Source organism: Chiroxiphia lanceolata, chromosome 29 (genome assembly GCF_009829145.1).
Source record: "Chiroxiphia lanceolata isolate bChiLan1 chromosome 29, bChiLan1.pri, whole genome shotgun sequence".
NCBI lineage: Eukaryota > Metazoa > Chordata > Aves > Passeriformes > Pipridae > Chiroxiphia > Chiroxiphia lanceolata.
The window spans coordinates 1261960-1284341 of record NC_045665.1 but is presented as its reverse complement, the minus strand read 5'-3'; the positions used below and the strand labels follow the sequence as shown (position 1 = coordinate 1284341).

Sequence of the window (22382 nt, the reverse complement as noted above, 5' to 3'; positions counted from 1 at the left end):
GGAGGAGCGGGAGGGGGGACCCCCTTCGGGCTCCGGCCCGCCCGCATCACGTGACCGCCGGGCAAAGACACGCTCCCCGTGTGGGCGGAGCACTGCGGGACAAAGCTCCGCCCCCTCCTCGCGGGCCCCGCCCCGTCATTAAACCAAGTCAATTAACAGGTTTTTATTGGGGGTTTATTGGGTTTTATGGGGTCAGCAGCCCAGCCACGGGTCCTGCCGGCTGGTCCGCGCCAAGAAGGCGATCTTGCGGGCCATCTCGGCGCAGTACACCCGCCGGCACGCCTCGTACGCCCGGCGCCGCCGCTCCCGGGTCGGCTTCTCGTAGTACCGGGAGCGCCGCACGGCATCGGCGATCCCGTCCTGCGCCAGGATCCTGCGGGACGGGAGAGACACGGGGGTCAGGGGGTCACCCGGCATCGGCCACCGCGTCCTGCGCCAGGATCCTGCGGGGCAGAGATGGGATGTGCGAGGAGGGAGGAGGAGGAACAGCCCCCCCTGCACCGCAAACACCGGGAACAGCTCGCTGTGTTCCGGGAGGGGCCGGGCCGGGGGACCCCCGGCTCCCACAGGGACCCCGGCGCCCCCCAAAACCTCCCCCAGCCCCCCCGTTTGCCCCCCCTCCCGTAACCTGTTGAGGACTCCGTAGGCCGCCTCCACGTTGCCGTTCTGCACCATCACCGTGCGGGCCACGAACCGCGCGTGGTTCGCCATGGCTGCGGCGGGACCGGGAGATGGCACCGGGACCGGGAGGGGACGGGCCCTCCTGTCCCAATCCCCGGGAGGGGAAAGGGCAGGGACCCCCTCCCCGGGGACACGGACGGGCCGGTCCTTCCCGAGGGTCCTGCCCGAGACCTCCCCCGGCCCCCGGCTGGCTTCGGTCAGGCCGCCCCCGGTAATGTGCCGGCGTCCCCCGGAGGATCCCGGTGCCGGTGCCTGTTCCCGTTCACGTCCCGGTGTCTTCCCAGCCCTGTCCCGGCTCCTGTCCCCGTTCCCGATCGCGACCCCGATCCCGATCCCATTCCCAACTCTGTCCCGATCCCGATCCCATTCCCAACTCTGTCCCGGTCCCTGTCCCGTTCCCAGCCCCGTCCCGGTCCCTGTCCCGTTCCAAGCCCTGTCCCGGTCCCTGTCCCCGTTCCAAGCCCTGTCCCGGTCCCTGTCCCCGTTCCAAGCCCTGTCCCGGTCCCTGTCCCCGTTCCAAGCCCTGTCCCGGTCCCTGTCCCCGTTCCAAGCCCTGTCCCGGTCCCTGTCCCCGTTCCCAGCCTCTTCCCGATCCCGTTCCCAACCCTGTCCCAGCCCCAGTGCCCGCTCCCAGCCCTGTCCCGGCTCCTATCCCCGTTCCCACTCTGATCCCGATCCCGTTCCCGTCCCGTTCCCGTCCCGTTCCGAACTGACCCCGGCCCTGCCGCGGCCGCTCCGCTCCGACCCCGCGCCCCCACCGGAAGTCCTTGAGGAGCGGAACTTCCCGTGGACGGAACTTCCGGCGGGGCCGGGCCGGGCGCGGAACCGGGATTTTGGGATTTGGGGCACCGGGACGGAGTCGGAGCCCGAGGGCAGAGCTCAGGGGTCACGGCTGGGGGCGGGGGGAGACACGCAGGGCCCGCTGAGGTCCCCGGGCTCGCCCTTCCCCCGGCTCTGCCCCACAAGGGGCACCGGGGGGGGCACTCGGGGGTGCCGCTGGGAGGGGACAAGGCGGCCCCGGGGGGCGGATCGGACCCCCCTGGGGACAAGAAACCCTCCCCCGCGGGGGCAGGACGGCACCCAGGGGATAAGACACAGACCCCCTCCCCCTTCCCGTGGGACAGGACTCCCCCCGGGGGACACGACCCCCCCCCCCCCGGGGGACAGAGGACACGACACCGGATGGCCCCGGCCGCTCCCGCGGCGTTTATTGCTTCCAGCAGGGCCGGCTGGGGGGGGAGCAGCCCCGCTCGGGGGGGCCACACCCCCCCAAGGCCCCCCAGGCACACTTTGGGGAGGGTCACAAACCCCCCCAGGCACACTCGGGGGGGTCACACACGCCCCCAGCCCCCCCACCCCCCACCCCTCGGGGGGGTCCCACACACCCCCAGGCCCCCCCACACCATGGGGGAAGGCACAAGCCAGGGGGGTCCTGGCCCCACCCCGGGGTTGGAGCTCTGGGGGGGGGTGGTCACGGCCCCCCCCCGCCGCCCCCAGTCAGTGGCCCCCGCCCGCGGGGTCTCCCTGACCGCCGGTACAAAACAATCCAAAAAAAGGCAAAGCCCAGAAATGCAGCCGAGACCCCCCCCGAGCCGGGGGGGGCGTCACTCGTCCGGCGCCGGGGGCGGGTCCTGGGGGGTCCCGGGCTGGCAGGGGGGAGTCCCCGCGGGCTGTGACGGCCCCGCTGCCCCCTCGGGGCTGGCGACTGGGGGCTCTCCGGGCGGGCGGCGGCAGCGGGGGGCACCGGGGGGGCCGGCGGGGGGGCGGCGGCGAGGGGGGGTGGCGGAGGGGGGGGCGGCGGCGTCCGGTGAGGCTTTGGAGGCCACGTGGGGGAACCAGAGGCGCAGCATCACCTCCACCTGCAGCAGCGTGCCCAGGTACCGCGCCCTGCCGGGGGGGAGAGACCCCCGGAGACCCCCGTCAGTGCCGGGCATGGGGGCACCACGGCCGTGTCTCTGCACCCCCCCAGGGAGGCTGGGGGACACCTCCCCATTCCCGGGGACACTGCCCCCAATTCTGCGGACACTCAACCTATTTTTGGGGACACTCAACCCATTTTTGGGGAAATTCCCCCCATTTTTTGGCGACGCTCCCCCCATCCCTGGGGAACACTCCCCCCCATTCCTGAGGGACACCCCATTCCCAGGGGCCACTCCCCCCATTTTTGCAGACAGTCAACCCATTTTTGGGGACACTCCTCCCAGTTTTTGCGGACACTCAACGCATTTTTGGGGACACTCCCCCCATTCTGGGGACACTCACCCCATCTCCGGGTTCTGCAGCACCCCGATGATCCGCTGGAGCCGGTCCATGGCCACGCTCTGCTGGAAACTGCTCAGCCCTGGGGGGCCCCAAAACCCCTGAGTCCTCCAGGGAGTAAAAGGGGGCATGAGGGGACAGGGGGTGCAGGGGGTGCGGGTTTGGGGCGACCGGGGGTGTGGTTTTGGGGCAGAGGGTGGAGGGCGTGGGGGGACAGGTTTGGGGGGACAGGGGATATGGGGCATTGTGTGGGGGGGTGAGGGGGTGGGTTTGGGGGGGCTGGGGTGCAGGGAGGGCGGATTTGGGGGGCAGAGGGTGTGGGGGGCTTGGGAGGACCCACCTCTGTCGTAGCGGCCCCGCCGCAGCCCCTCCAGCAGCTCTGCCAGCGGGCGGATGAAGCCCCGGAGCTCCCGGCACTGCGAGAAGGGGAGGAGGAGGACAAGGAGGAGGAGGAGGGTGACTGGGCTAGACCTGGACTGTGGAGGGGGCGTCGTGCCCCCCCCTCAACCCCCTGATTTCCCCCTCACCCCTCCAAACCTCCTTTATCCCCCTCCGAGCCCCCCAGTCTGAGGGGAAACTGAGGCAGCCCCAGCTGCCTTTTTAGGGCACCAACCCCCCCCCAGCTTTGGGGGTGCCCCTTGTTTTGCTGCCAAACACTCACTTTTTGGGCAAACAGGCGATCGCCGTCGCTGGGGGGGGCATCTCCCCCCTCCCCCTTCCGCGGCCGCTTTCCCCCCTGGTGAGGCGACGGCGGCGACTCGGGGGGGGGTCGGTCGGGCCCCCCCGGCCTCTTGCGGCTGCGCTCGGGTCCGCGGGAGCCCCGGGGGGACCCCTCGGCCTCGCTGTCAGAGGAGGGGGAGCCACAGAAGCAGGCGCGGGCGGGGGTCTCCATGGTGGGGGGCACAGGGGGGAGCCCCCCAAGGGAGCCTCTCCCCGGGTTCAGCTCTGTCGGGGCCGCCCAGCCGAGCCCGCCTGGGGAAGGGAGGAAAAAGAGGGGAAAAAAGGGGGATATTGTGCAAAAGTGGAAAGCAGAAGAGCTGCCACGTTCTCCCACGGGAGCGTCGTCCCCCCCACGCCCCCTCAGTGACAACTCCCGCGCCCCGGGGGGGCAGATCCGGCACCTCCCGGTCCCTTCACCCCATCACCTGCCCCCAGCCCCCCCCAGCACCGGGACACCCGCAGGCAGGAGCCCCACCACCGTGAGGACACCTCCCCTCCCCCTGCACCGGGACCCCTCCCCGCCCGGTCACGCCGGGTCCCACCTGCTCCCGGCTGCGGCGGTGCCGGTGTCTCCGGTGTCGCTGTCCCCGTGCCGGTGTAGCTGTCCCAGTATCACCGTCCCCGTTCCTGTCCGGTATCAGTGTCCTGGTGCCGGTGTCACTGTCCCTTTGTCGCTGTCCCCGCTCACGGTGCCGGTGTCGCTGTCTCGGTACCGGTGTCGCTGTCCCTGGCCCCGTGCTGCTGCCGGTGTCCCCGTTCCCGTGCCGGTATCCCTGTCCCGGTGCTAGTGTCCCGGTGCCGGTGTCCCAGTCCCAGTGTCGCTCTCCCAGTGCCAGTGTCGCTGTCCCGGTGCCGGTGTCACTACCCTGGTGTCCCTGTCCCTTTGCCGCTGTCCCGGTGCCGGTGTCCCGGTCCCTGTGTCCCCGTTCCGTTCCCGGTGTCTCTGTCCCTGTGTCCCGGTCTCTGCGTTCCCGTTCTCGTGCCGGTCACAGTGTCCCGGTGCCGGTGCCAGTGTTCCTGTCCCGATCTCTGTGTCCCCGGCCCGGCCCGTTCCGTTCCCGGTCCGCCCTGCCCGCGGCGGTCCCACGCGGACACGTGCGCGCCCGCACGTGCCTCGGCCCGGGCCACGCCCCGCCGCGCCCCCATTGGCCGCCGCGCCCCGGCAGGGGGCGCGGTCTCCCCGCGTCCGCTCCGCCTCCTCGCTCTGATTGGTCCGCGCCGCCGTCCGGCGCTGATTGGCCGGAGGGCGGGACCGTGGTCACGCCCCTCCGCGCACCGATTCGGGGTCCCGCGTGAGAGGACCCTTGGCCACGCCCCCAAATCGGCGGCCACACCCCCTTAACCACCCGCCAATGGGCGGCGGCTTCGGCGGCGCGTCTCGGCCAATGGGCGGGGCGGCCCCGCCCCCGCGATGTTACATAACCGGGGCAGGGCGGCGCGTGCGGACCCACGTGGGGGCGGGGCGCCTAAGTGACGTCACCGCCCGCTCGTGGGAACGGGGCGCGGCTTCCCGAGACAGGGGGCGGAGTCTTGAATAGGGGGCGGGGCCTCCCTGGGAGCGCGTGCAGGGGTTTCCCCGGCGTCCCCCCCGCCCATGGTCCCCCCCCATCCCCGCTTCCCCCATCCTCGCACCCCCCAAAACCTCCCAAGAGCCCCCAGCCAAGATTCCCCCATGAGGCCCAAAGTCATCCCCCAGACCCCCAAACCCCCACCCCACGACCCTCCACGAGGCCCAGGGCCCCCCCCGAGGCCCCCCCAAACCCACAGTCCCCCCCCAGTGCCCCCCAGTCCCACAACCCCCCCCAATCCACAAGCCCGGAGTTTGCAGCCCCCCAGGCCCCCCAAGCCCCCACGGCCTCATCTTCCCCCTCCTCATGCCCCGGGCATGGCCACTCCAGCCCTCCCCGTCCCCCCGGGGGGGCCCGTCCCCCCGGGTGGGTATTTAGGGCCGGGCTGGCAGCACCCGGCCCCCCGTGCCCCCCGCCATGCTGAATGTGCTGCTGCTGCTGGGGGGCCTGGCCCCTGCCCTGCCCGCCGGTGAGTCCCCCAAAGTCCCCCCTGCGGGTCCCACTCTGGGGTGCAGCCCCAGTCCCCCCCGGGGTGCCCCTAGACCGGGCGAGGGGGGCTCAGCTGAGCCCCCACCCCAACACGTCCGCTCTCCCCTGCAGGTCCCCACTGGGAATACGAGGGTGAGTGGGGGCCCTACCCCCTCAGGGACCCCCCATTTATCCCCACCCCCCAAACCCACCCTCCAGGTTCCCCCGGAGCCAAGGGGCTCACCTGGATCCTCCCAGAAGGGGGAGGGAGGTGGGTGGGTGACACCCCCCCGACACCCAGGTCCCCCAAATGGAAAGGACGTGGGTGGGTGAGGGTGGGTGACAGCCCCCCCCAAACACCTGGGGGCCCCAAGGCAGGAGGGGAGTGGATGCTGCAGCCCCCCATGCCCCTTGTAATCACCTGGATCCCCCCAAATGGGCAGGAGGTGGGTGGGTGACACCCCCCAGCACCCCTGCCCGCACGCCTGGGCGCCCTAAGTCGGGTGGGGGGTGGATGGGTGCAGCCCCCCATGTCCCCCCTCTGCCCTCTCCGGGTCCCCCTCGCTCCAATGGTCCCTTTGTGCTCCTTTACATAAGGCTCCGGTGCCAAATCCAATTAGGATCCGGCCTTGGCCAAATCCCGCTAAGCCCTGTCCCGCGGGCCCAGGGGACCCATGGGTGCCCCCCCGGCCCCGCTTTGTCCCCGCTCCCCCGGCCGGAACAAATGCCCCCAGCAGATTAACGAGGCCCCGGGCATTGTCACCCGTGTCCCCGCCCGGGGGTCACGGGGCCCTGCTGGCTGCTGGCTGAGGCTGGGGGGGCCCACCCGCACTCTGGGTGTCCCCCAGGCCCCCACGGGCAGCAGCACTGGCCCGAGGGGCACCCGGCGTGCGGGGGCCGGGCACAGTCGCCCATCGACATCGCCACGGGACGGGCACGGCTGGACCCGGCGCTGCCGCCGCTGCAGCCCCAGGGCTACGACCACCCCGAGACCCCCCGGTTCACCCTCGCCAACAACGGCCACACCGGTGAGTGCTGGGGGCGGGGGGTCCGCGGGGGTGTCTCAGCCCCCCTGAACGCCCCACCCTGTCCCTTGTCCCACAGCCGTGCTGGCCCTGCCGCCCTCCCTGCGGATCCAGGGGCTCCCCGGGGCCTTTGCTGCTGCCCAGCTCCACTTCCACTGGGGCCGGCCCGGCCACGCCGCCGGCGCTGAGCACCTGCTGGACGGGCACCGGGCACCTGCCGAGGTACCGGGGGCACGGGGGGACTGAGGGGAGAGGGCACGGGGAGGGAAACGGCTCAGGAGGTTGGTGTGGGGGCGGGAAATGGCACGGGAATGGGGTGGGAAATGGGTCTGGGGGTGGAAGAAGGAGGATGGGAAGAGGGGTGGCTGAGGGAAATGGCGTGGGAGTTGTGTGGGAAATGGGTCTGGGGGTGGGAAATGGTTGTGGGAAGGGGTCTCGGTGGGGGAAACGGCACGGGGACTGTGTGGTGCAGGGGTCTGAACGCAGGAATGTGGTGCAGGGAATGGAAGTGGGGTCCTGGTGCGGGAATGGGCAAGGAAATGGATCCAGGGATGGGAAATGAGTGCAGGGAGGGGATGAGGTGCAGGAAGGAGAAACGGGAATCGCTCTGGGCACAGGCAGTGGGTCTGGGCACTGTGGGAGGTGCAGCGGTGTGGGATCGGGGGGGTCAGTGGGGGTGTTGGGGTTGGGGGGCCCAGCGGGGCTGTCGGGGGTCCCGCAGATGCACGTGGTGCACTTCGACGCGGAGCGTTTCTCCGATGCGGGCGAGGCTCAGCACCACGCGGGCGGGCTGGCCGTGCTCGGCATCCTGCTGGAGGTATGGACCCCAAACCCACCCCCCCCGAGCCCCCAGACCCGCACTGACACCCCCCTCCCTCACTCCCCCAGGTGGGTGCCGATCCCCACCCCGCCTACGACAACATCCTGAGGCACCTCGGGAGCATCCGCTACGCAGGTGAGGGGAGTGAGGGGGGAGATGGCAGGGAGGGACTCCAAATCCTCCCTCCCTGCTCCCCTCAACTGCTCCCACCCTGCTCCCCAGGGCAGTCGACGTCCATCCCCTCCTTCAGCGTCCAGGACCTGCTGCCCCCGCGCCTCGACCGCTACTACCGGTACAACGGGTCCCTGACCACCCCCCCCTGCTTCCAGAGCGTCCTCTGGACCCTCTTCCCGGAGCCTGTCCACATCAGCCGGGACCAGGTAGGACCAGCTTTGGGGGGGACACACCCCCGGGTTCAGGGGACACCCCCCAGCGCTCCCCCCTCCCCGTTCCAGCTGGAGCAGCTCCAGGGAAGCCTTTACTCCACGGAAGAGGCCGAGGTGGAGCCGCAGCTCCTGGTGGACAATTTCCGGGCCCCGCAGGAGCTGAACCAGCGGCCGGTGCTCATGTCCTTCCCCAGGGGTGAGCTGGGGGGCGAGGGGTGGGAAGGGTCCCCCCAAACACCCCTCAGATGGCTCCTGGAGCCCTGGCCGGGCATGAGGTGCCAGCTCTGACCCTGCCCTTCCCTTGCAGAGCACGAGGGATATTCCACAGGTATGGTCAGCCCGGAGGGGTGGGATGGGGAGTGTGGAGGGGTCCCCCCAGGCCCCTCTGAGCCCCCCCTGTGTGGCACAGGTGAAGTCATCGCCATCATCTTCGGCGCCGTCGCCGGCTGCGTCGGCCTCTTCCTCGCCGTGCACTTCGGGGCCAAGCGGATGCGGTGAGACCCCCCCACACACCCCACCCCTCAGAGGGACCCTCCCCTGGCTGCAGGGGAGCCTGGACCCCTGGGGCTGGACCCCCAGAGCCCCGGGGAGGGTCCTCCTCACCCGTCTCTCCCCTGAGCAGCTCGAGGCGGGCTCAGGCACAGGACGTGGTGTTCAAGGCCTCCTCCCGCCGCTCCCCCGGGGACAGCGGCATCTCCCGCTGACCCTCACATGAGGATCCCCCTGAGAGACCCCTGCTGCCCTCCAGCCCCCCCCAAGGACCCAGTGGGGGCTCAAATAAAGCCCCTTTTACCCCCCATTCCAGTGCTGGTGACTCTTTGTGGGGCGGGAATGGGACCTTCAAGGGGCTTCGGGGCTGGATCCTGTCACCCCCCCCCTCCAGAAACCAGGACCCCCCCGGTGCCCCCCAGGGTGGGAGCAGAGCAAGATGGGAGTGACCCTCTCCCCCCCTCCCCTTCCCCTCAGCAGCCACAGCGCTCTTAGAAAAGGGTTTTACTCTGAATCAAAAAAATAATTTACCCCCCACTGCACCCCAGACCCCCCTGGGAGCCGAACAGGGGTGAGGGGGTCACAGCACCCCTGGCCCCGAGCCCCCCACCCCCAGATCATCACCCTGAGGGGGGCACAGCACCCATGGCCCAGAGCCCCCCACCCCCAGATCATCACCCTGAGGGGGGCACAGCACCCCTGGCCCAGAGCCCTCCACCCCGAGAGCACCAGGGGCAAAGATCCCACCAGGGGAGGGAAACACAAGGGAAGAGGGGTTTCTGCCCTGCCCTGAGCCCCCCCAGGCCTGGATGCCCCGCAGGGTACTCGGCACCCCTTTCCACCTTCCCCACAGGCACAACTTGAGAGAAAAGTGTAACAGAGTCTGGGAACAAAGGGAACAGGGCCCTGGTCAGACCCCAAACACCCTGGGAGCACTGGTCAGACCCCAAAACACCCCTGGGAACACTGGTCAGAGCCCAAACCTCCCAGGAGCACTGGTCAGACCCCAAAACACCCCTGGGAAACACTGGTCAGAGCCCAAACCCCCAGGAGCACTGGTCAGACCCCAAAACACCCCTGGGAAACACTGGTCAGACCCAAAAACCCCAGAAGCACCGGTCAGACCCCAAACCCCCCAGGAGAACCAGTCAGATCCCAAACCCCGGGGCAGACAGGGGTGAAGGCAGTGGTGGAGTGTCCAGCTCTGGGGCCAAGGCTCTGCTCACTCCTCAGGGGGCACCTGCAGCGCTGAGTAGAGCATGACCCGGCCCTCGGGCTCCTGCTTACCTGGGGGGGTAAAGGGGGTGAGTGTGGGGGGAGTTCTGGGGGTGGGGGCGGTTTAGGGGTTTGTGGAAGCCCCCAGGAACGCAGCCCCAGTTCAGTGAAACTCATCTACCCTCACCCCTGGTGGCTCTGGGCCCCCCAACCCCCAAAAGGGGTCAGAGCCCCCCCCCAAAGTGCCCCCCACTCCCCCAGACCCCCCTTACAGGAGAGGCACTTGAGGATGTTGTGGAAGGAGCCGCCGGCGGTGCCGAAGGCCCAGAGGCCGGTGCAGAGCGTGAGGATGAGGATGGGCCCCAGGCTGGCCTCGTACCAGGGGTTCAGGAAGGTCTGGAGGATGCAGAGAGACGGGTCACACCCCCCACTAGCTCCCCCAGCCCCCCCAAACAGCCACAGCAGGGAATGGGGTGCCAGGTCCTGCAGAAACCCAGCCTGGAACCCTGCTGAGCCACATCCCCCCCCCCACCAGAGCCCAGCAGATCATCCCCCGTGTGTGCCCCTAAATCCTGCACCAACCTCCTCCCCCCAGGGGCTGGGGGTGCTCAGGGGGGTGTAACTCACCCCACAGCCCCAGCAGTGAGTGAGGGGGTCCCGGTGCCCCCTCCAGAGGACTCACCAGCCCCGAGACGAGCAGGTGGCCGCCCACCACCAGCCCCAGGCCCCCGGCGCGGCGCCGCTCGCAGGCGTCGAAGAAGATGACGCCCCAGAAGGTGTGGAGCAGCACCAGGGCCATGGTGAGGAAGGCTGTGGGGAGAACCACGGGGCCTCAGACCCACAGCCTTCCTCCTCCTCCTCCTCCTCCTCCTCCTGGTGCCCCGGGCTCACCAGAGGTGATGAAGTAGTACGGGGAGTCCCCATGGATCCCCACCGTGCCCGGCCCCGCCGAGTCCACCAGGGTGTTGACGATGGAGAAGACGCCGCTGATGATGCCAAAGGAGAGCCCGGACACTGCGGGGGGAGCCGGGGGTCAGGGGAGCCCCACCGTGCTCTCCACAGCCCCGGGGGAGAGCTGTGAAAGCCGGGAAAGCCGTGTCAGCTCCGCCCCGGAGCCCGCAGGGCCGCTCACCGTAGGCCATTTGCCGCAGGGAGATGGGGGACCGCCCATCCTCGCTCAGCGTCGCCAGCCCCTCATCCGCCTTCCTGCCCCGCCGGGAGAGAGAGTGAGCCCCATCCCACGGGGCAGGGAGAGCAAACACAGCCCCTTCCCATTAAGGGGCTCCCCTGGACACAGAGCCCCAAAAGCAGCACTGTTCGGGCTCCCCCGGCCCCCCTGGGACCCCAGCACAGCTCCCCCGGCCCCCGGGAGGGCTCTCACTTGAGCAGTTTGAAGCAGGCGAAGCGGCAGAGCTCCTGCAGCAGGACGGCGGCGGCGGCCCCGGGCAGCAGCAGCGCCGCGTCCTCCCGCCCGCTGAGCTGCACCGAGACGGCCCAGAGCAGCGAGGCGGCGAGCAGCGACAGCAGCCAGAAAAACGCCCTGGGGGAAGGAGGGGGGACAGGGGACACGGGCACCGGGATCAGGCGGAGCTGCCCTCGGTACAGCCGGGCTGGGACACACCCCCCCCAGCTGCACAGAAATGAGCCCTCGGCGCTCTCTGAGCCCTCAAATTGCCCCCGAACTGCCTCCTCACAGTCCCCCTCAGTGCTCCCTCACAGTCCCCCTCAGTGCTCCCTCACAGCCCCCCCTCAGTGCTCCCTCACAGTCCCCCCTCAGCCGCCCGCCCGGCGCCACCAGCACCCCAGTGTCCCCCAATGTCCGCTCAGACCCCCTCAAAGGCTCCTCAGCCCCTCCCAACGCCCCTCAGCACCCGCCAATGGCCCTCGAGACCCCTCAACGGCCCCTCAGACCCCGCCGAGACCCTCACACCCCCCAAAGGCTCCTCAGCAACCCCCCCAAGCCCCTCAGCATCCCTCCAACGGCTCTCGCGGCCCCTCAGAGCCCCCCCCAAAGCCCTCCGTACCCCCTCTCCGGCCCCTCCTCAGCGTCCCCCAAGCCCCCCTCGGCCCCCCTCCGCTCACCCCGCCACCAGGACGATGACCCGCAGCGGCTCGGCCGCCACCGTGAGCAGGACGAGCGCGGCCGCGGGGCCGAACGCGATGGCGGCGCACCCGAAGAACACGGCGGCGCCCATGGCGGCCGCGCCACAGCGCCCCCTGCCGGCCCGGAGGACTCGGACGCACGTGCCCAAAGCGGGCCGGGAGGACGTGGGCACAGCGCCCCCTGCCGGCCCGGAGGCCGCATGCGATGGGGGCGGTGGTGGGGGGGGTAGGACCAGTCCCTGGGGACAGGGGACACTCGGGACAGGGGACACTCGGGACAGGGGACAGTCGGGACAGAGGCTGCGCTGAGAGACACCTGACACAGCCTGTACTCAGCGTCACCCGTCTGCAGTGTCACCCGACCCCAGGGTCACCCGTGCCCAGGGTCACCCATCCTCAGGGTCACCTCTCCCAAGTGTCACCCGTTCCCAGTGTCATCCATCCCCAGCACTATTCTACTTCTATTCTATTCTATTCTATTCTATTCTATTCTATTCTATTCTATTCTATTCTATTCTATTCCATCCCGTTCCATCCCATTCCAATTCCATTCCACCCTATCCTATCCTCAAGGAATTCCTGTCTAAACCGGCCTTTTTCTCTATTCCAAGTCCCTCACGTCTCCCATTCCGATTCCACACCCTCCCCTGGCCCCCCCCCGCTGGCACAGCTGTTTACAGAGGAGCTGGGAAGGGCAGGAAAACTTTATTTAGACTAAAAAAATCCCCTCTTTATTTAGACTAAAAAATCCCCTCGGGGGGGTAGTGGGGAGGTGAAAACAGCCCGGCCCCAGAGCCCCTCCGTGTCCCCCCCGTGGGATGGGCAGCTCACCCCACCCACCTCCGAGCCACCAGTGCCACGAGGGATGGGGTTTTGGGGGTTTCCTTCATCCATCTCCACGTCTCCTGCAGGGAAAACTCCAAACAATGCCGCCCCCCCCCTCTCCAGGCGCTTCCGTAGGGATCCTGCGGATGCCACCTCCTGGGCACGGGGCATTGTTCAGGGCAGAGCCGGGAGCCACCGGCTGCCGTGGATTAATTTCCCTTCTGGTTTCGCTTCCGCCTATTAAAGCTGGGAAATGACACAGCTCTGACTTCATCCCATCTTCCTCCTCCGAGTGAAACCCCTGGAGCTTTCCAAGGGTTTCCAGGATCCACCGTGCGGGATGCCCGGAGCATCCCTGGGATGCAGCTCCCTGGCCACAGCAAGGACCAGCAGCCTCCTTCTTCTTCCTTGTATTTGCCTCCTTTTCCTTCCTTTCCCCCCCCTTTTCCTTCCTTTTCCCCTTCTTTTCCTTCTTTCCCCCCTCCTTTCCCTCTCCTTTTCCTTCTTTTTCTCCTCCTTTTCCTTCTTTTTCCCCTCCTATTTGAGTTTTCCCCCAGGAAAGGCATCGTTCCCTTGCTGCTCCATCTCTGTGGCAGCTTTTACTGTTGGATTTTGGCACAAAAGCTTTAATATTAATACAGAAAAAACAAGGCAATGAAGTAGACTGAGCAACACAGGGATCTGGGGAGTAGGAAGCAAGGTTTTGGGATGGGAGGTGGAAAAGCTGTTGGGTTGGCTCCTTGCTGTGGCTGAGATGGGTTCGCTCTGTGTTGCCACAGGTGAAAAATGAGTAAGAAAAAAGGTAAAAAGGAAAAAAAAAAAAAAACCCACCCATGAACAAAAATAGAGTGTTTTCCTTTTCCAGACAGAAACACAATTCCAGACCCACACCTGGGATGCAGGATGCAGCTGGGATGTGCCAGCTGGTCCCAGCCAGGGAAGAACAGCCGTTTCCCGCTTTTACCACCTTATGGCACATTTTATCCAGGTCCCTTAGTTTATTCTCCAAGTTTTCCCAGTTTTTGCAAGGCTTACATGATCACACCCAGCCCTGAGGAGCCGTTCCCAGTGCTGAGCCAGCAGATCCTGCTGAACTCTGACTCCCAGCTCCCACGCCAAGGGATTTGTCCCTCCAACCCCATCCACTCATCCACCCCTGTCCTCATGGACCTTCCTCGCCCCTTCCCTCCCCATCCCTTTAATCCCAGGATATTTTAACCCTTCCCTGCCCCCCCAGCAGCTCCAACCCCCGGCAGGATTCATCCCAACGAGGTCAGATTTCTGCTTGGGTTGGGATTTTTGAGATTTGATGTTATTTCTGTGGGTTGAGAGGAGGGTTTGGAGAGATTCACTTCCTGCTCAACATTCCTTGGTACTTAACCCTTTGCTGAGCATCTCCCTACGGACGGGAGAAGCCCCTTTGGCAAAGCAGGGAGAGCCCTGGGAGGTTGGGAATTGGGTTTGGGATGGCAAAGTTCTTCAGCTGGGTCCACTCTTGGTTGGAAAAAAGTCTACTTTGAGGAATTTTTGGCTTAAAATCATTTAGTATCCTTGTCATAAAATTTACAGGAGTTCTTGGTTTAAAAATCGGTTGGAATTCCTGGCATAGCATCAACAGAAATCCTCATCTTAAAATGGATAGGAATTCTGGGCTTAAAATCTATAGGAATCCTTGGCTTAAAATCCATAGGAATTCTTGGCTTAACATCAACAGGAATCCTTGGACTAAAATCAACAGCCCGAGGAGGTGAAATGCACCACCCACTGTGAATCTCCCGGTGGTCGCCCCAAGGGTCTCCACACCCATCCCTGTGGTTTTCCCTCCCCTCCTGCAGCCCTTTCCCTCTGGTCCCACCTGGCCCAGCCCAGCTGTTGCCATTAAACCCCTTCCACCCATGGAAAACCCGCTTCCCCTTTCTCATCTCGAGGAGGAAACTTCTGCTCCTGCTCCCGTGAGCACCCACAGGGAGGGAAAAGGGACCCAGCCAGGGGCTCATGAGGAGGAGCATCATCCTCCTGCTGTTTTGGAAATATAGGGCTGGGAAAAGATTTTACAATGGGGAGAATGTGCCTTGAGGGATGTGATTCAAAGAAACCTCTGAACAATCTGAAAGGCACTTTCATTACGGCCGGGGAGTGCAAAGGGGCAGGTGTTCTTCCCCAGTGCACTCCACTGAGCAAAGAAATACCATAGCTTTTCATACAGTTTGAAAGCAGTAAGTTTAAAATCATCTATACACACACTCTTTTTGCAGTCTGCCTTATCTAAATAGACACTTAGTTTTACCTCCTATTCTTACCATTATAGTTACGTAAAGTTTTGTAATTTCAAACAGTTTCAGGTTCCCCACCCCTCTCTACGTGCTAAAAAGCCTTCCCTATTCTCTAAGCTATTTTATCTTAATTGCCCACAGTTTGGGCAGAAACTTTTAAGCAGTTTTACATTTTGCAAAGTCCCACTTACATAGCTAAATAGCTAAATTTTATTTCATTTTCTGTTTCAGATGGTGGACAAAGACAAGGGGAGAGCATGGGCTGCGCCTCCTCCCGGGGTTGTCCCATGTCCGACCACCCTCCGTCAGGGAATGGTTCTCTTTCCAGGTGAATTTTCCCAGTTATAAGTTTCTTCTTGTCCCTGGAAGTGTCCAAGGCCAGGTGGGACAGGGATTGGAGCAACCTCATCTGGTGGAAGGTGTCCCTGCCCACAACAGGGGGGTGGGATGAGATGAGCTTTAAGGTCCCTCCCAACCCAAACCATCCCATGATTCCATGATTCCACACCTCAAAACAGAGCTCCTCCTGTGCTATCCAAGACTTATCTTGCTCTTTGCTGGTTTTCTAACCTCCACACCTGAAGAGTCGCCAAAATACTGGTTTTACACCACCTGATTCATCTCTGTCTCCTTCACTTCCCCTTTTCCTTCCCCCTTGAGGTTCTCACCAGCTCTCCCCCACATCCCACCGGTTCCTGGCAGGAGCCCCTCGCTATCAGCTACTCCCCAAAAAGCAGAAGGGCTGGATCTTCTTTTCCTCCCTGTTTTCCCTCCAAGAAATGTTCTTCCTATTTGGCTTCCATATTCAGAGAAGGAGGAGAACCAGCAGCTGATCCAACACGGGCCAAGGAGCCGACCGGGAACACCGGGCACGGCTCCGGAATCATCCCAGCCCAGGGTGTTTTTATCCACTATAAAATAAAAACACGACCGTTCGTGTTTCTTCTTCATGACTGAGAAACCGAGGCACGGGAAGGGGAAACGAAGCCAAGACAAAAAAAATCCCCCAAGATTTTACGGGAAGTCAGGACTGACTCTGCCTCCCAGTCCGCGTCTCTGCCTTCGCCTCTCTCTCCCAGAAGGATTTGCTATTTATAGCTCCGCTCCGCTCCGTTAGAACATAATCAAAACCATCCTCCCTCCATCCCGGAGTTCATCCAGCGGCACTAACCCTCCCCGGGGGGGAAAAAAACACTTCCCAAGATTTGCAACTCAGCCTTTGCCACGGGCAGCTCTGCCCGTGCCGGGGCGGCGTCGCGGGCGGCGCGCGGGACGCGGGACACGCTCCGGCCCGGCCTCGCCCGCCGGGCACGACCCGGGCGCTGCTCGGAGCTACCAAGGACATCGGACCGCTCAGCCCAGCCCCCCCCGAGTCATTTCCTGCCTCCGTGGGGACGGGCTCGAGAAAGTCCCGCGGAGCAGCGGCGGCGGCGGACGACACCCAAGGCAGGAGGATGAACTTCTTCATCGCCGCGCTCCTGGTCCTGCAGTTCGTCCCAGGTAAACCCGTTCCCCGGCTTCTCCCGGGGGGTTCTCCGGGGGCACTTTGATTTTATCTCGCTGCTCTGACGATTCCCACGCTCCTGAGATGCCGCGGGGCACCTGGGGGGAGGGATCTGGGAGGCTGAGGGGTGTCAGCTTGGAGAAGGGGGGCTGCGGGGCAAAGAAAACAAGGGGGAAAGCGCTCTGTAATTATTGGAAGTTCCATAAAGTCCGTGCTTGGAGAACGGCGGGATAACGAATGTTTCCCACATTGAGTTCAAACCATTTGTGGAATCCAGCTGGGAGCTATTAGAGACACAGATACGGAGGAAAAAAAAATCCAGCAGGATTTCCTGGAGAATTAGGTGGGCAGTGCGGAGACAGGGGAGAGCGGATGGGGGTGTTGAGGGAGGAAACCCCCACTTGGAGCTGCTTAGGGATGAGCACAATATTCCCACCTCTCTGGGAAGGTGGGACATGGAGCAGCACCGGCTGAGGAGCTGGAAACTGCGGCTCTGCCACACCAGAGCCTTCAGCCTCCTCTTCTTCCTCCTCCTCCCTGAAGGTGAGGTGTTAAAAGTGGGAGGATTCCCAGCTGGGAGCTTTTTTTGCTTTTTTTTCGGGATATTATTCTTAGCGTGGCTCCAGTGCAAACGCAACAGCTGACTGGAAATAACTTCCTGGGAAAGCATGGGATAATGTGCCCCAGAGCTGGAGTTCGTGCCACTGGAGCATTTTCAAAGGATGAGCGTGGGAAGGAGCGGGGGTGGGAGGGCAGGTCCCCATTTCAGTTTGAATTTCCCCAAAAGCTCGGGATGGGGGTGGGACGGACCGAGGTGCTGACACAGCAATGGGCGAGGCTGTGTCGTGTCCCCCAATCCCACCCCAGAACCTCCAGGCTGAGTCAGTGTTTTCAGAGAATTCCCTAATGAGAATTTCGGGATCTGGGCTTCTTGCTCAGCCACTGCTGGCACTGAGAAAGTCAGGGATATGATGGGAAGCGGTGGGAAGGTTTGGAGAGGGACCTGGAGCTCCAACCAGCCCTGGGTACAACTGAGGGCATCATTCCAGCTGCTAATGGTGTAACTTACAGTAATAATATCTTACTTATGACTATAAATGAGTACCAAACTATAAAAATATCATATTATTCCATGAGTATCTTCTATGCTCATGAGTATTTTATCTTAGTGCCGGAGTCTGTGAGAATGAGAATATTAGTATTCCCAATTAATTTGCTTTATAAGATCCTGACAGGGATCTTACAAAGGATTGGACTTGATGATCTTGGAGGTCTTTTCCAACCCGGTTGATCCTGTGATTCTATGAAAACACACCAAACCCTGTGTTTGGAAAAGGGAATGAGCCTCTTGCTCCAGCTGTGACAATGTCACACGGGTCAGAATCTATTTCTGGTGGCTCAGCCCTAAGGAAACAGGAGGCTCCATTCCGAGCCCTCGGCAGCTCCACAGCCAAAGGCACGAGGGCACTGGAGCAACTGGGATGCTGGAGGAGCAGCTCATCCCAAAGGCAGATCCATCCCAACATAACTCTGGCTCTGGCTCCATCCCAACATAACTCTGGCTCTGGCTCCATCCCCACTGCTGCATCTCCCACTTCTGGGACATCCACACCCAAAACCGAAGGAAAACCCCGGCTCTGCTCCGATCTCCCACACCTTTTGTTGGGAAGCCTTGGACCCAGCTATGGGGTCAGATGGTGAATCCACGACTCCCACAGGGAAGGGGTTTTGCCCGGAGCTCTGGCTCGACCCGAGGCTCTGCTCGCGGTGCCGGGTGATGATCCGTGTGGTGTCTGTTTGTTTTTAGGGAATGCAGAGGTAGAAGACGACGAGGAGGAGATCACACAGTTTTTATTCGACTACGCAGCTCGTTACAGTGAGAAAAGCAGTTTTTAAGGCATTTTCACCCCTTCCTGGGAGCCACAGGAGCCAGCTGGGATAAGCAGGGCTGGGAGGGCTGTGGGAGCCTCCATCCAGCCTCCTCCAGGCAGGGAGATGAGGCTTTGCCCATGGAAAGGCACCACTGAATGGAGTCCCCTGCAATGAGTTATTCAGTTATTTCATGGAATCATGGAATGGTTTGGGTGGGAGGGGTCCTTAAAGATCCACCCTTAAAGTCCCGGCCACGAGCAGGGACACCTTCCACTAGCCCAGGTTGCTCCAAGCTCCATCCAACCCAGCCTTGAGCACTGCCAGGGATTTATCCCAGCTATCCAGACTAATCTGAGTTACGCTGGTGTTCAGAGGGGGAAAGCCGTGCAATAACAACCCCTGATGGGGGGAGTGGGGCTCGTGTCACCCCACAAGGGACAGGGCACAGTGTCCCAACCCCCTCTGTGCCCCCTCACCCGGAGCTGTTTCCATTCCAGGTGATTACCTCTATTCCACGGGAGACTATTACTACGACAACACCACGGGAATGCCCACCCCCTACACGTTTGAGATGGATTCCTACGAGGTGAGTCGGGTTTCTCTTGGCATCCCCCCCCCCCAAAAAAAAACCCCAGGGGCTTCCTCGCCCAAACCGCTGCCACAAGGAGAAAGAAATGGGTTAAAACCACTGGTTTTTAGATCACAGAACACCTGAAATGAGTTTGAGCAGAACGTGCGTGAAGCACAATCATGGAAAGCTTTGAGTTGGGATTTATTGTGACAGTTTGCACAGAAACTGAGAAATCCCTTGGTTTTTTAATTGAATGCTCCCAAACCTGTGCCAAAGAGGGATCCCTCAGGAGTTAATCCTGTGCTGTGACATCCCAGGTTATTTCTTTTCCTCCACACCCAGACAAACACCATCGGGGATTTTGGGCAGTGGTTTCCACAAGAGGATGCCACCACCAAGATTTCAGGGATACCAGACACGGATGCTCCAGGGGATTCCAGGAATGCCAAGGACAGTCAGGTACTTGTCAGGACGTGAGCTCTGCCACAGGCTTTTAGCACATTAAAACATGGGACTTTTTGACTGATTTATTTTCCTTGGCTCCACAGGATTTCTGGGAGTCAGCAGGACCACCCCTCCAGTGCCACGTCCCCCTCGTCACCCTCCTCAGTCTCCGGGGTCTCCTGCTATGACCCCCCTATGCTCCTCCTCCGAAGGTATTCCGGGATTTCAACACTTGCTCAAAGTGTGTCCTTCAACCCTGGAAAATCCAATTCTTTCTGAAGCGGCAACTTTCCAAAACAATGGAAAGATAACAAACCCTCCCAGGCATCCGGCTGCGATACCAGGGGACCCCCCAGCAGCTCCAGTGGCCACTGATGGCCTGGAGAGGCTTTTCAGGGTGTTTTCCCAATGACCTCCCGGCTTTCAGTGGGAGCTTCCACGGGGTGAGCGCCCGTTTGGCCCACGCTGGGTCTCAGCCCCAGGTACCTCCTGCTGCTCATCCGCCCAAACCCTTGTTCCATACGATTCCCAGAATGGTTTGGGTTGGGATGAACCTTGAAGACCATCCCCTTCCACGGGCAGGGACACCTCCCGCCAACCCGTGTTGCTCCAAGCCCCGTCCCACCTGGCCAACCTTCTCCCGTGGCTGGAGCTCTCCAGGCTGCTCTCCCAGGCACACCCCGGCCCCATCCCGCCGCACGCGGGGCCGTGAACTTCCTCACCTTCTCCCCTTGTTCCAGACACAGCAGCTGGGATGGAGATCAGAACTTCCTCAGGTGTTGGCAGCGACGAACAACATCCTCCCCACGAGGCGCCGCCTCCGCTCCGGAACCGCCGCGACTCTCCCAAAGGTTCCAACGGGGGGACTGTGACCACGGTGCAAACCCGGAGAGCTTTGTAATGCCTCAGTCCTTTCCTATTTCCTCTGATTCTGTTGTAAATAGGAGCCCCTGCCAATAAAATCCCCAACAACTGGCGCACGGTCTGTCGTGGTAAATAAATCCGTAAACACCACCAGAGCAGGAGCAACAAACACCAACAGCTCGTGGGGTTTGTCCCATCAGAAGGATCTTCCTGAGCCTCCACACCCAGCCAGGAGATTCTCACTTAATTTCTTCCACAGTTGCTCTTCACGCTGTTTATTTTCCAGAAACAGCCACGATATTTGGGTGCAATGAGAAGCTGGACCAGGAAACCTCCAACCAACCCAGCCCCCCCCAGCTGCCCATGGAGAGCAAACTGTTCCAGAAACGGGGGGGTTTGGTCAAGAAATTGGAGTTAAATTCCTCTTGGGCGGGAAAAAAAAAATGCAGTCCCACACTTGTTGCTTTTCCTTGGAAGAGTTAATGGGAGGGAGGGATAGAAAAGTGATCCAGGTGTACCCAGCTGGTCTTGGAGCTCCTACCAATCAACAGAGGATGAGTCAAGGTCAAGCCAATGGAGGTGGAGTCAAGCCAACAGGGGAGGTCATGGTGGTCAGGGTCACATTGTCCCCAGAGCCCCCAGCTCCCTCTGGACACCCCCCACCATTGCACACCCAGGTTATCCAGGCTCCCAGGCTCAGAAAGCAGAAGAGTTTTGTTTCCTAGGGAAGCCAAAAGGCCTGGAACGGGCTTGGGAGCAGCTGGAGGATGCACTGCTGGCCAGTGCCACCTCCTGGCTCTGTGCTGCCACCAGGGTGCATTGAAAAAAAGGCCAACAGCTCCCTTGGGAAATGATTTAGGAACACGCAGCTGTGAGATTTCCAACCCTGGAGTAAAAAGAAATGAAAGGAAAATAAAGCACGTGTATGAAGTTTATGGGCTTATTCCTACAAACCATCCCTCTAACGCACACACACGGAGAACAAACCAGTTTGTTGTAACCTGGCTTAACCATAAATTGTATTGCTCCCTTCCCAAGCAAACCCTCCAGTTCCAAACCTTCCTGACCAAATCCTCACCTTCCAGCATTGTTTGGAACAGGGATGTCCCAACCCAATCACATCACAGATGGATGGCTGGACATGCCCTCCCCGCTCCCAAAGCTGCAAATATTCACCCAAAGCTCTTTAGTCCAAAAATGCTCTTTTTTTCCTGCCACATCAAAGGCACTTTCCTACCAGGAACAGCGTCGGTCAGTCCCTGCTGCTGGATCATCCTCGACCACCCCCAACGCTCTGGGTCCATCCTGAGGCTCCAGCTGGCAGAAAATCCCAGATTTTCCACTATGGGACCTGCAGACTTGCACACACCAGGAGCGAGCAAACCCCTGGGACCGGGGAAAATACGGTGAGTTCAAGGAGTTATTTTAACTCTTTCCCTTTGGAACCCCAGGCTCTCATGGGTGTCCTCCCCAGTGGTGCAGCCAGGGGTTTTTCCTCCCCCTGCCATCCTCCCAGCTCTCTCCCAAGCTCCTTTCCCAGATTTACCCCTTTCCTCCTGCTCAGAGGGTGCTGGTGGCTCCCTGGCCGGGGGCTCCGTGAGCGGCCGCCCGGCTCTCCCGGCAAACCCCCGGGATAAGCAGCTTTAACACAAAGAGGATTTTCCCTGCACTTGTGAGAACCTTTCCCAGTTATCTCCCGGCAGGAAGTGAGCAGAAGGCTCTCAAGGTCTCCAGTGGTTTTGGGCAGCTCCTTGTCAAACCCTCCAAGAGCCAAATCCTGCTCCCAGCACGACTCCCACGATCCGGGTACCATGTCCTGGGGGACCCGCAGCCCACGGGGTTATTTTGGGGTTTCAGCCCCAAACCCACCAGGGAAGGACACAAAAAAAGCCCAGGAAGAGCCACTCAGAGCTGGCTCCGGGGTTGAAAATCCCTTTTAGTGCCCTGTGAAGGTGAATTTGTGCAGATTTAGGCAATTACAGGGGCTGGGGCTGCTCTCCTGCCTTTAACATTCCCAAGTTCCTCAGTGAATTCCCAACTTCCCGTCCTCCCCACGGATGGACCATTGTCCATCAACACCAACCCTTAAAGCCCCAACGTGGAGAACACGAGCTGTTCCCATCCCTTTTTCCTGCTGCTGCCCAAAAGCCAACACCTAATTCCAAAGTAAACGGGTCCTGAGGTGGGCAACGCCCACGTGGAGGGTTCCACACTCAGTCTGAATCCCACAATAAAGGTAAAACAAGGAATACACACAACTCTGCAATGAGGGAACACTTCTGCTCCAACCCCCCA

General features: G+C 62.3%; 5 protein-coding genes across 8 annotated transcripts; 2 read left to right on the top strand and 3 right to left on the bottom strand.

Moving 5' to 3' along the window:
• Positions 1-148: 148 nt before the first annotated feature.
• Positions 149-1455, bottom strand: MRPS21 (mitochondrial ribosomal protein S21). The gene is made up of 3 exons (XM_032713346.1): positions 1396-1455; positions 629-713; positions 149-373 (listed from the first exon to the last, which is right to left on the bottom strand). Exons 2-3 carry the CDS (start codon positions 709-711, stop codon positions 193-195), a joined length of 264 nt encoding a protein of 87 aa, XP_032569237.1. The 5' UTR covers positions 712-713; positions 1396-1455; the 3' UTR covers positions 149-192.
• Positions 1456-1840: 385 nt separating this feature from the next.
• CIART (circadian associated repressor of transcription) lies at positions 1841-4808 on the bottom strand. The gene is made up of 5 exons (XM_032713334.1): positions 4203-4808; positions 3602-3912; positions 3281-3356; positions 2944-3022; positions 1841-2568 (listed from the first exon to the last, which is right to left on the bottom strand). The coding sequence occupies exons 2-5, from the start codon at positions 3830-3832 to the stop codon at positions 2286-2288; spliced, it is 669 nt and encodes a 222-aa protein (XP_032569225.1). The 5' UTR covers positions 3833-3912; positions 4203-4808; the 3' UTR covers positions 1841-2285.
• Positions 4809-5645: 837 nt separating this feature from the next.
• Positions 5646-8719, top strand: CA14 (carbonic anhydrase 14). Its single transcript, XM_032712867.1, has 11 exons — positions 5646-5697; positions 5829-5849; positions 6545-6724; positions 6801-6943; positions 7443-7538; positions 7610-7676; positions 7764-7921; positions 7997-8123; positions 8235-8255; positions 8337-8421; positions 8550-8719. Exons 1-11 carry the CDS (start codon positions 5646-5648, stop codon positions 8629-8631), a joined length of 1032 nt encoding a protein of 343 aa, XP_032568758.1. The 3' UTR covers positions 8632-8719.
• Positions 8720-8904: 185 nt separating this feature from the next.
• Positions 8905-11826, bottom strand: APH1A (aph-1 homolog A, gamma-secretase subunit). Of its 4 annotated transcripts, XM_032713324.1 has the most exons (9): positions 11714-11826; positions 11013-11171; positions 10764-10837; positions 10523-10645; positions 10314-10441; positions 9904-10027; positions 9552-9703; positions 9135-9342; positions 8905-9095 (listed from the first exon to the last, which is right to left on the bottom strand). In XM_032713324.1, the coding sequence occupies exons 1-7, from the start codon at positions 11824-11826 to the stop codon at positions 9639-9641; spliced, it is 786 nt and encodes a 261-aa protein (XP_032569215.1). In that variant the 3' UTR covers positions 8905-9095; positions 9135-9342; positions 9552-9638. The 4 variants fall into 4 exon arrangements, with proteins under 4 accessions (XP_032569215.1, XP_032569216.1, XP_032569217.1 ...); XM_032713325.1 differs by lacking the exon at positions 8905-9095 and having other exon boundaries at positions 9102-9367; positions 9578-9703; XM_032713326.1 differs by lacking the exons at positions 8905-9095; positions 9135-9342 and adding an exon at positions 9394-9433 and having other exon boundaries at positions 9549-9703.
• LOC116799617 lies at positions 11825-20423 on the top strand. Its single transcript, XM_032712865.1, has 7 exons — positions 11825-11899; positions 16065-16332; positions 18144-18212; positions 18706-18794; positions 19122-19238; positions 19328-19435; positions 19964-20423. Exons 1-6 carry the CDS (start codon positions 11825-11827, stop codon positions 19409-19411), a joined length of 702 nt encoding a protein of 233 aa, XP_032568756.1. The 3' UTR covers positions 19412-19435; positions 19964-20423.
• Positions 20424-22382: the final 1959 nt, after the last annotated feature.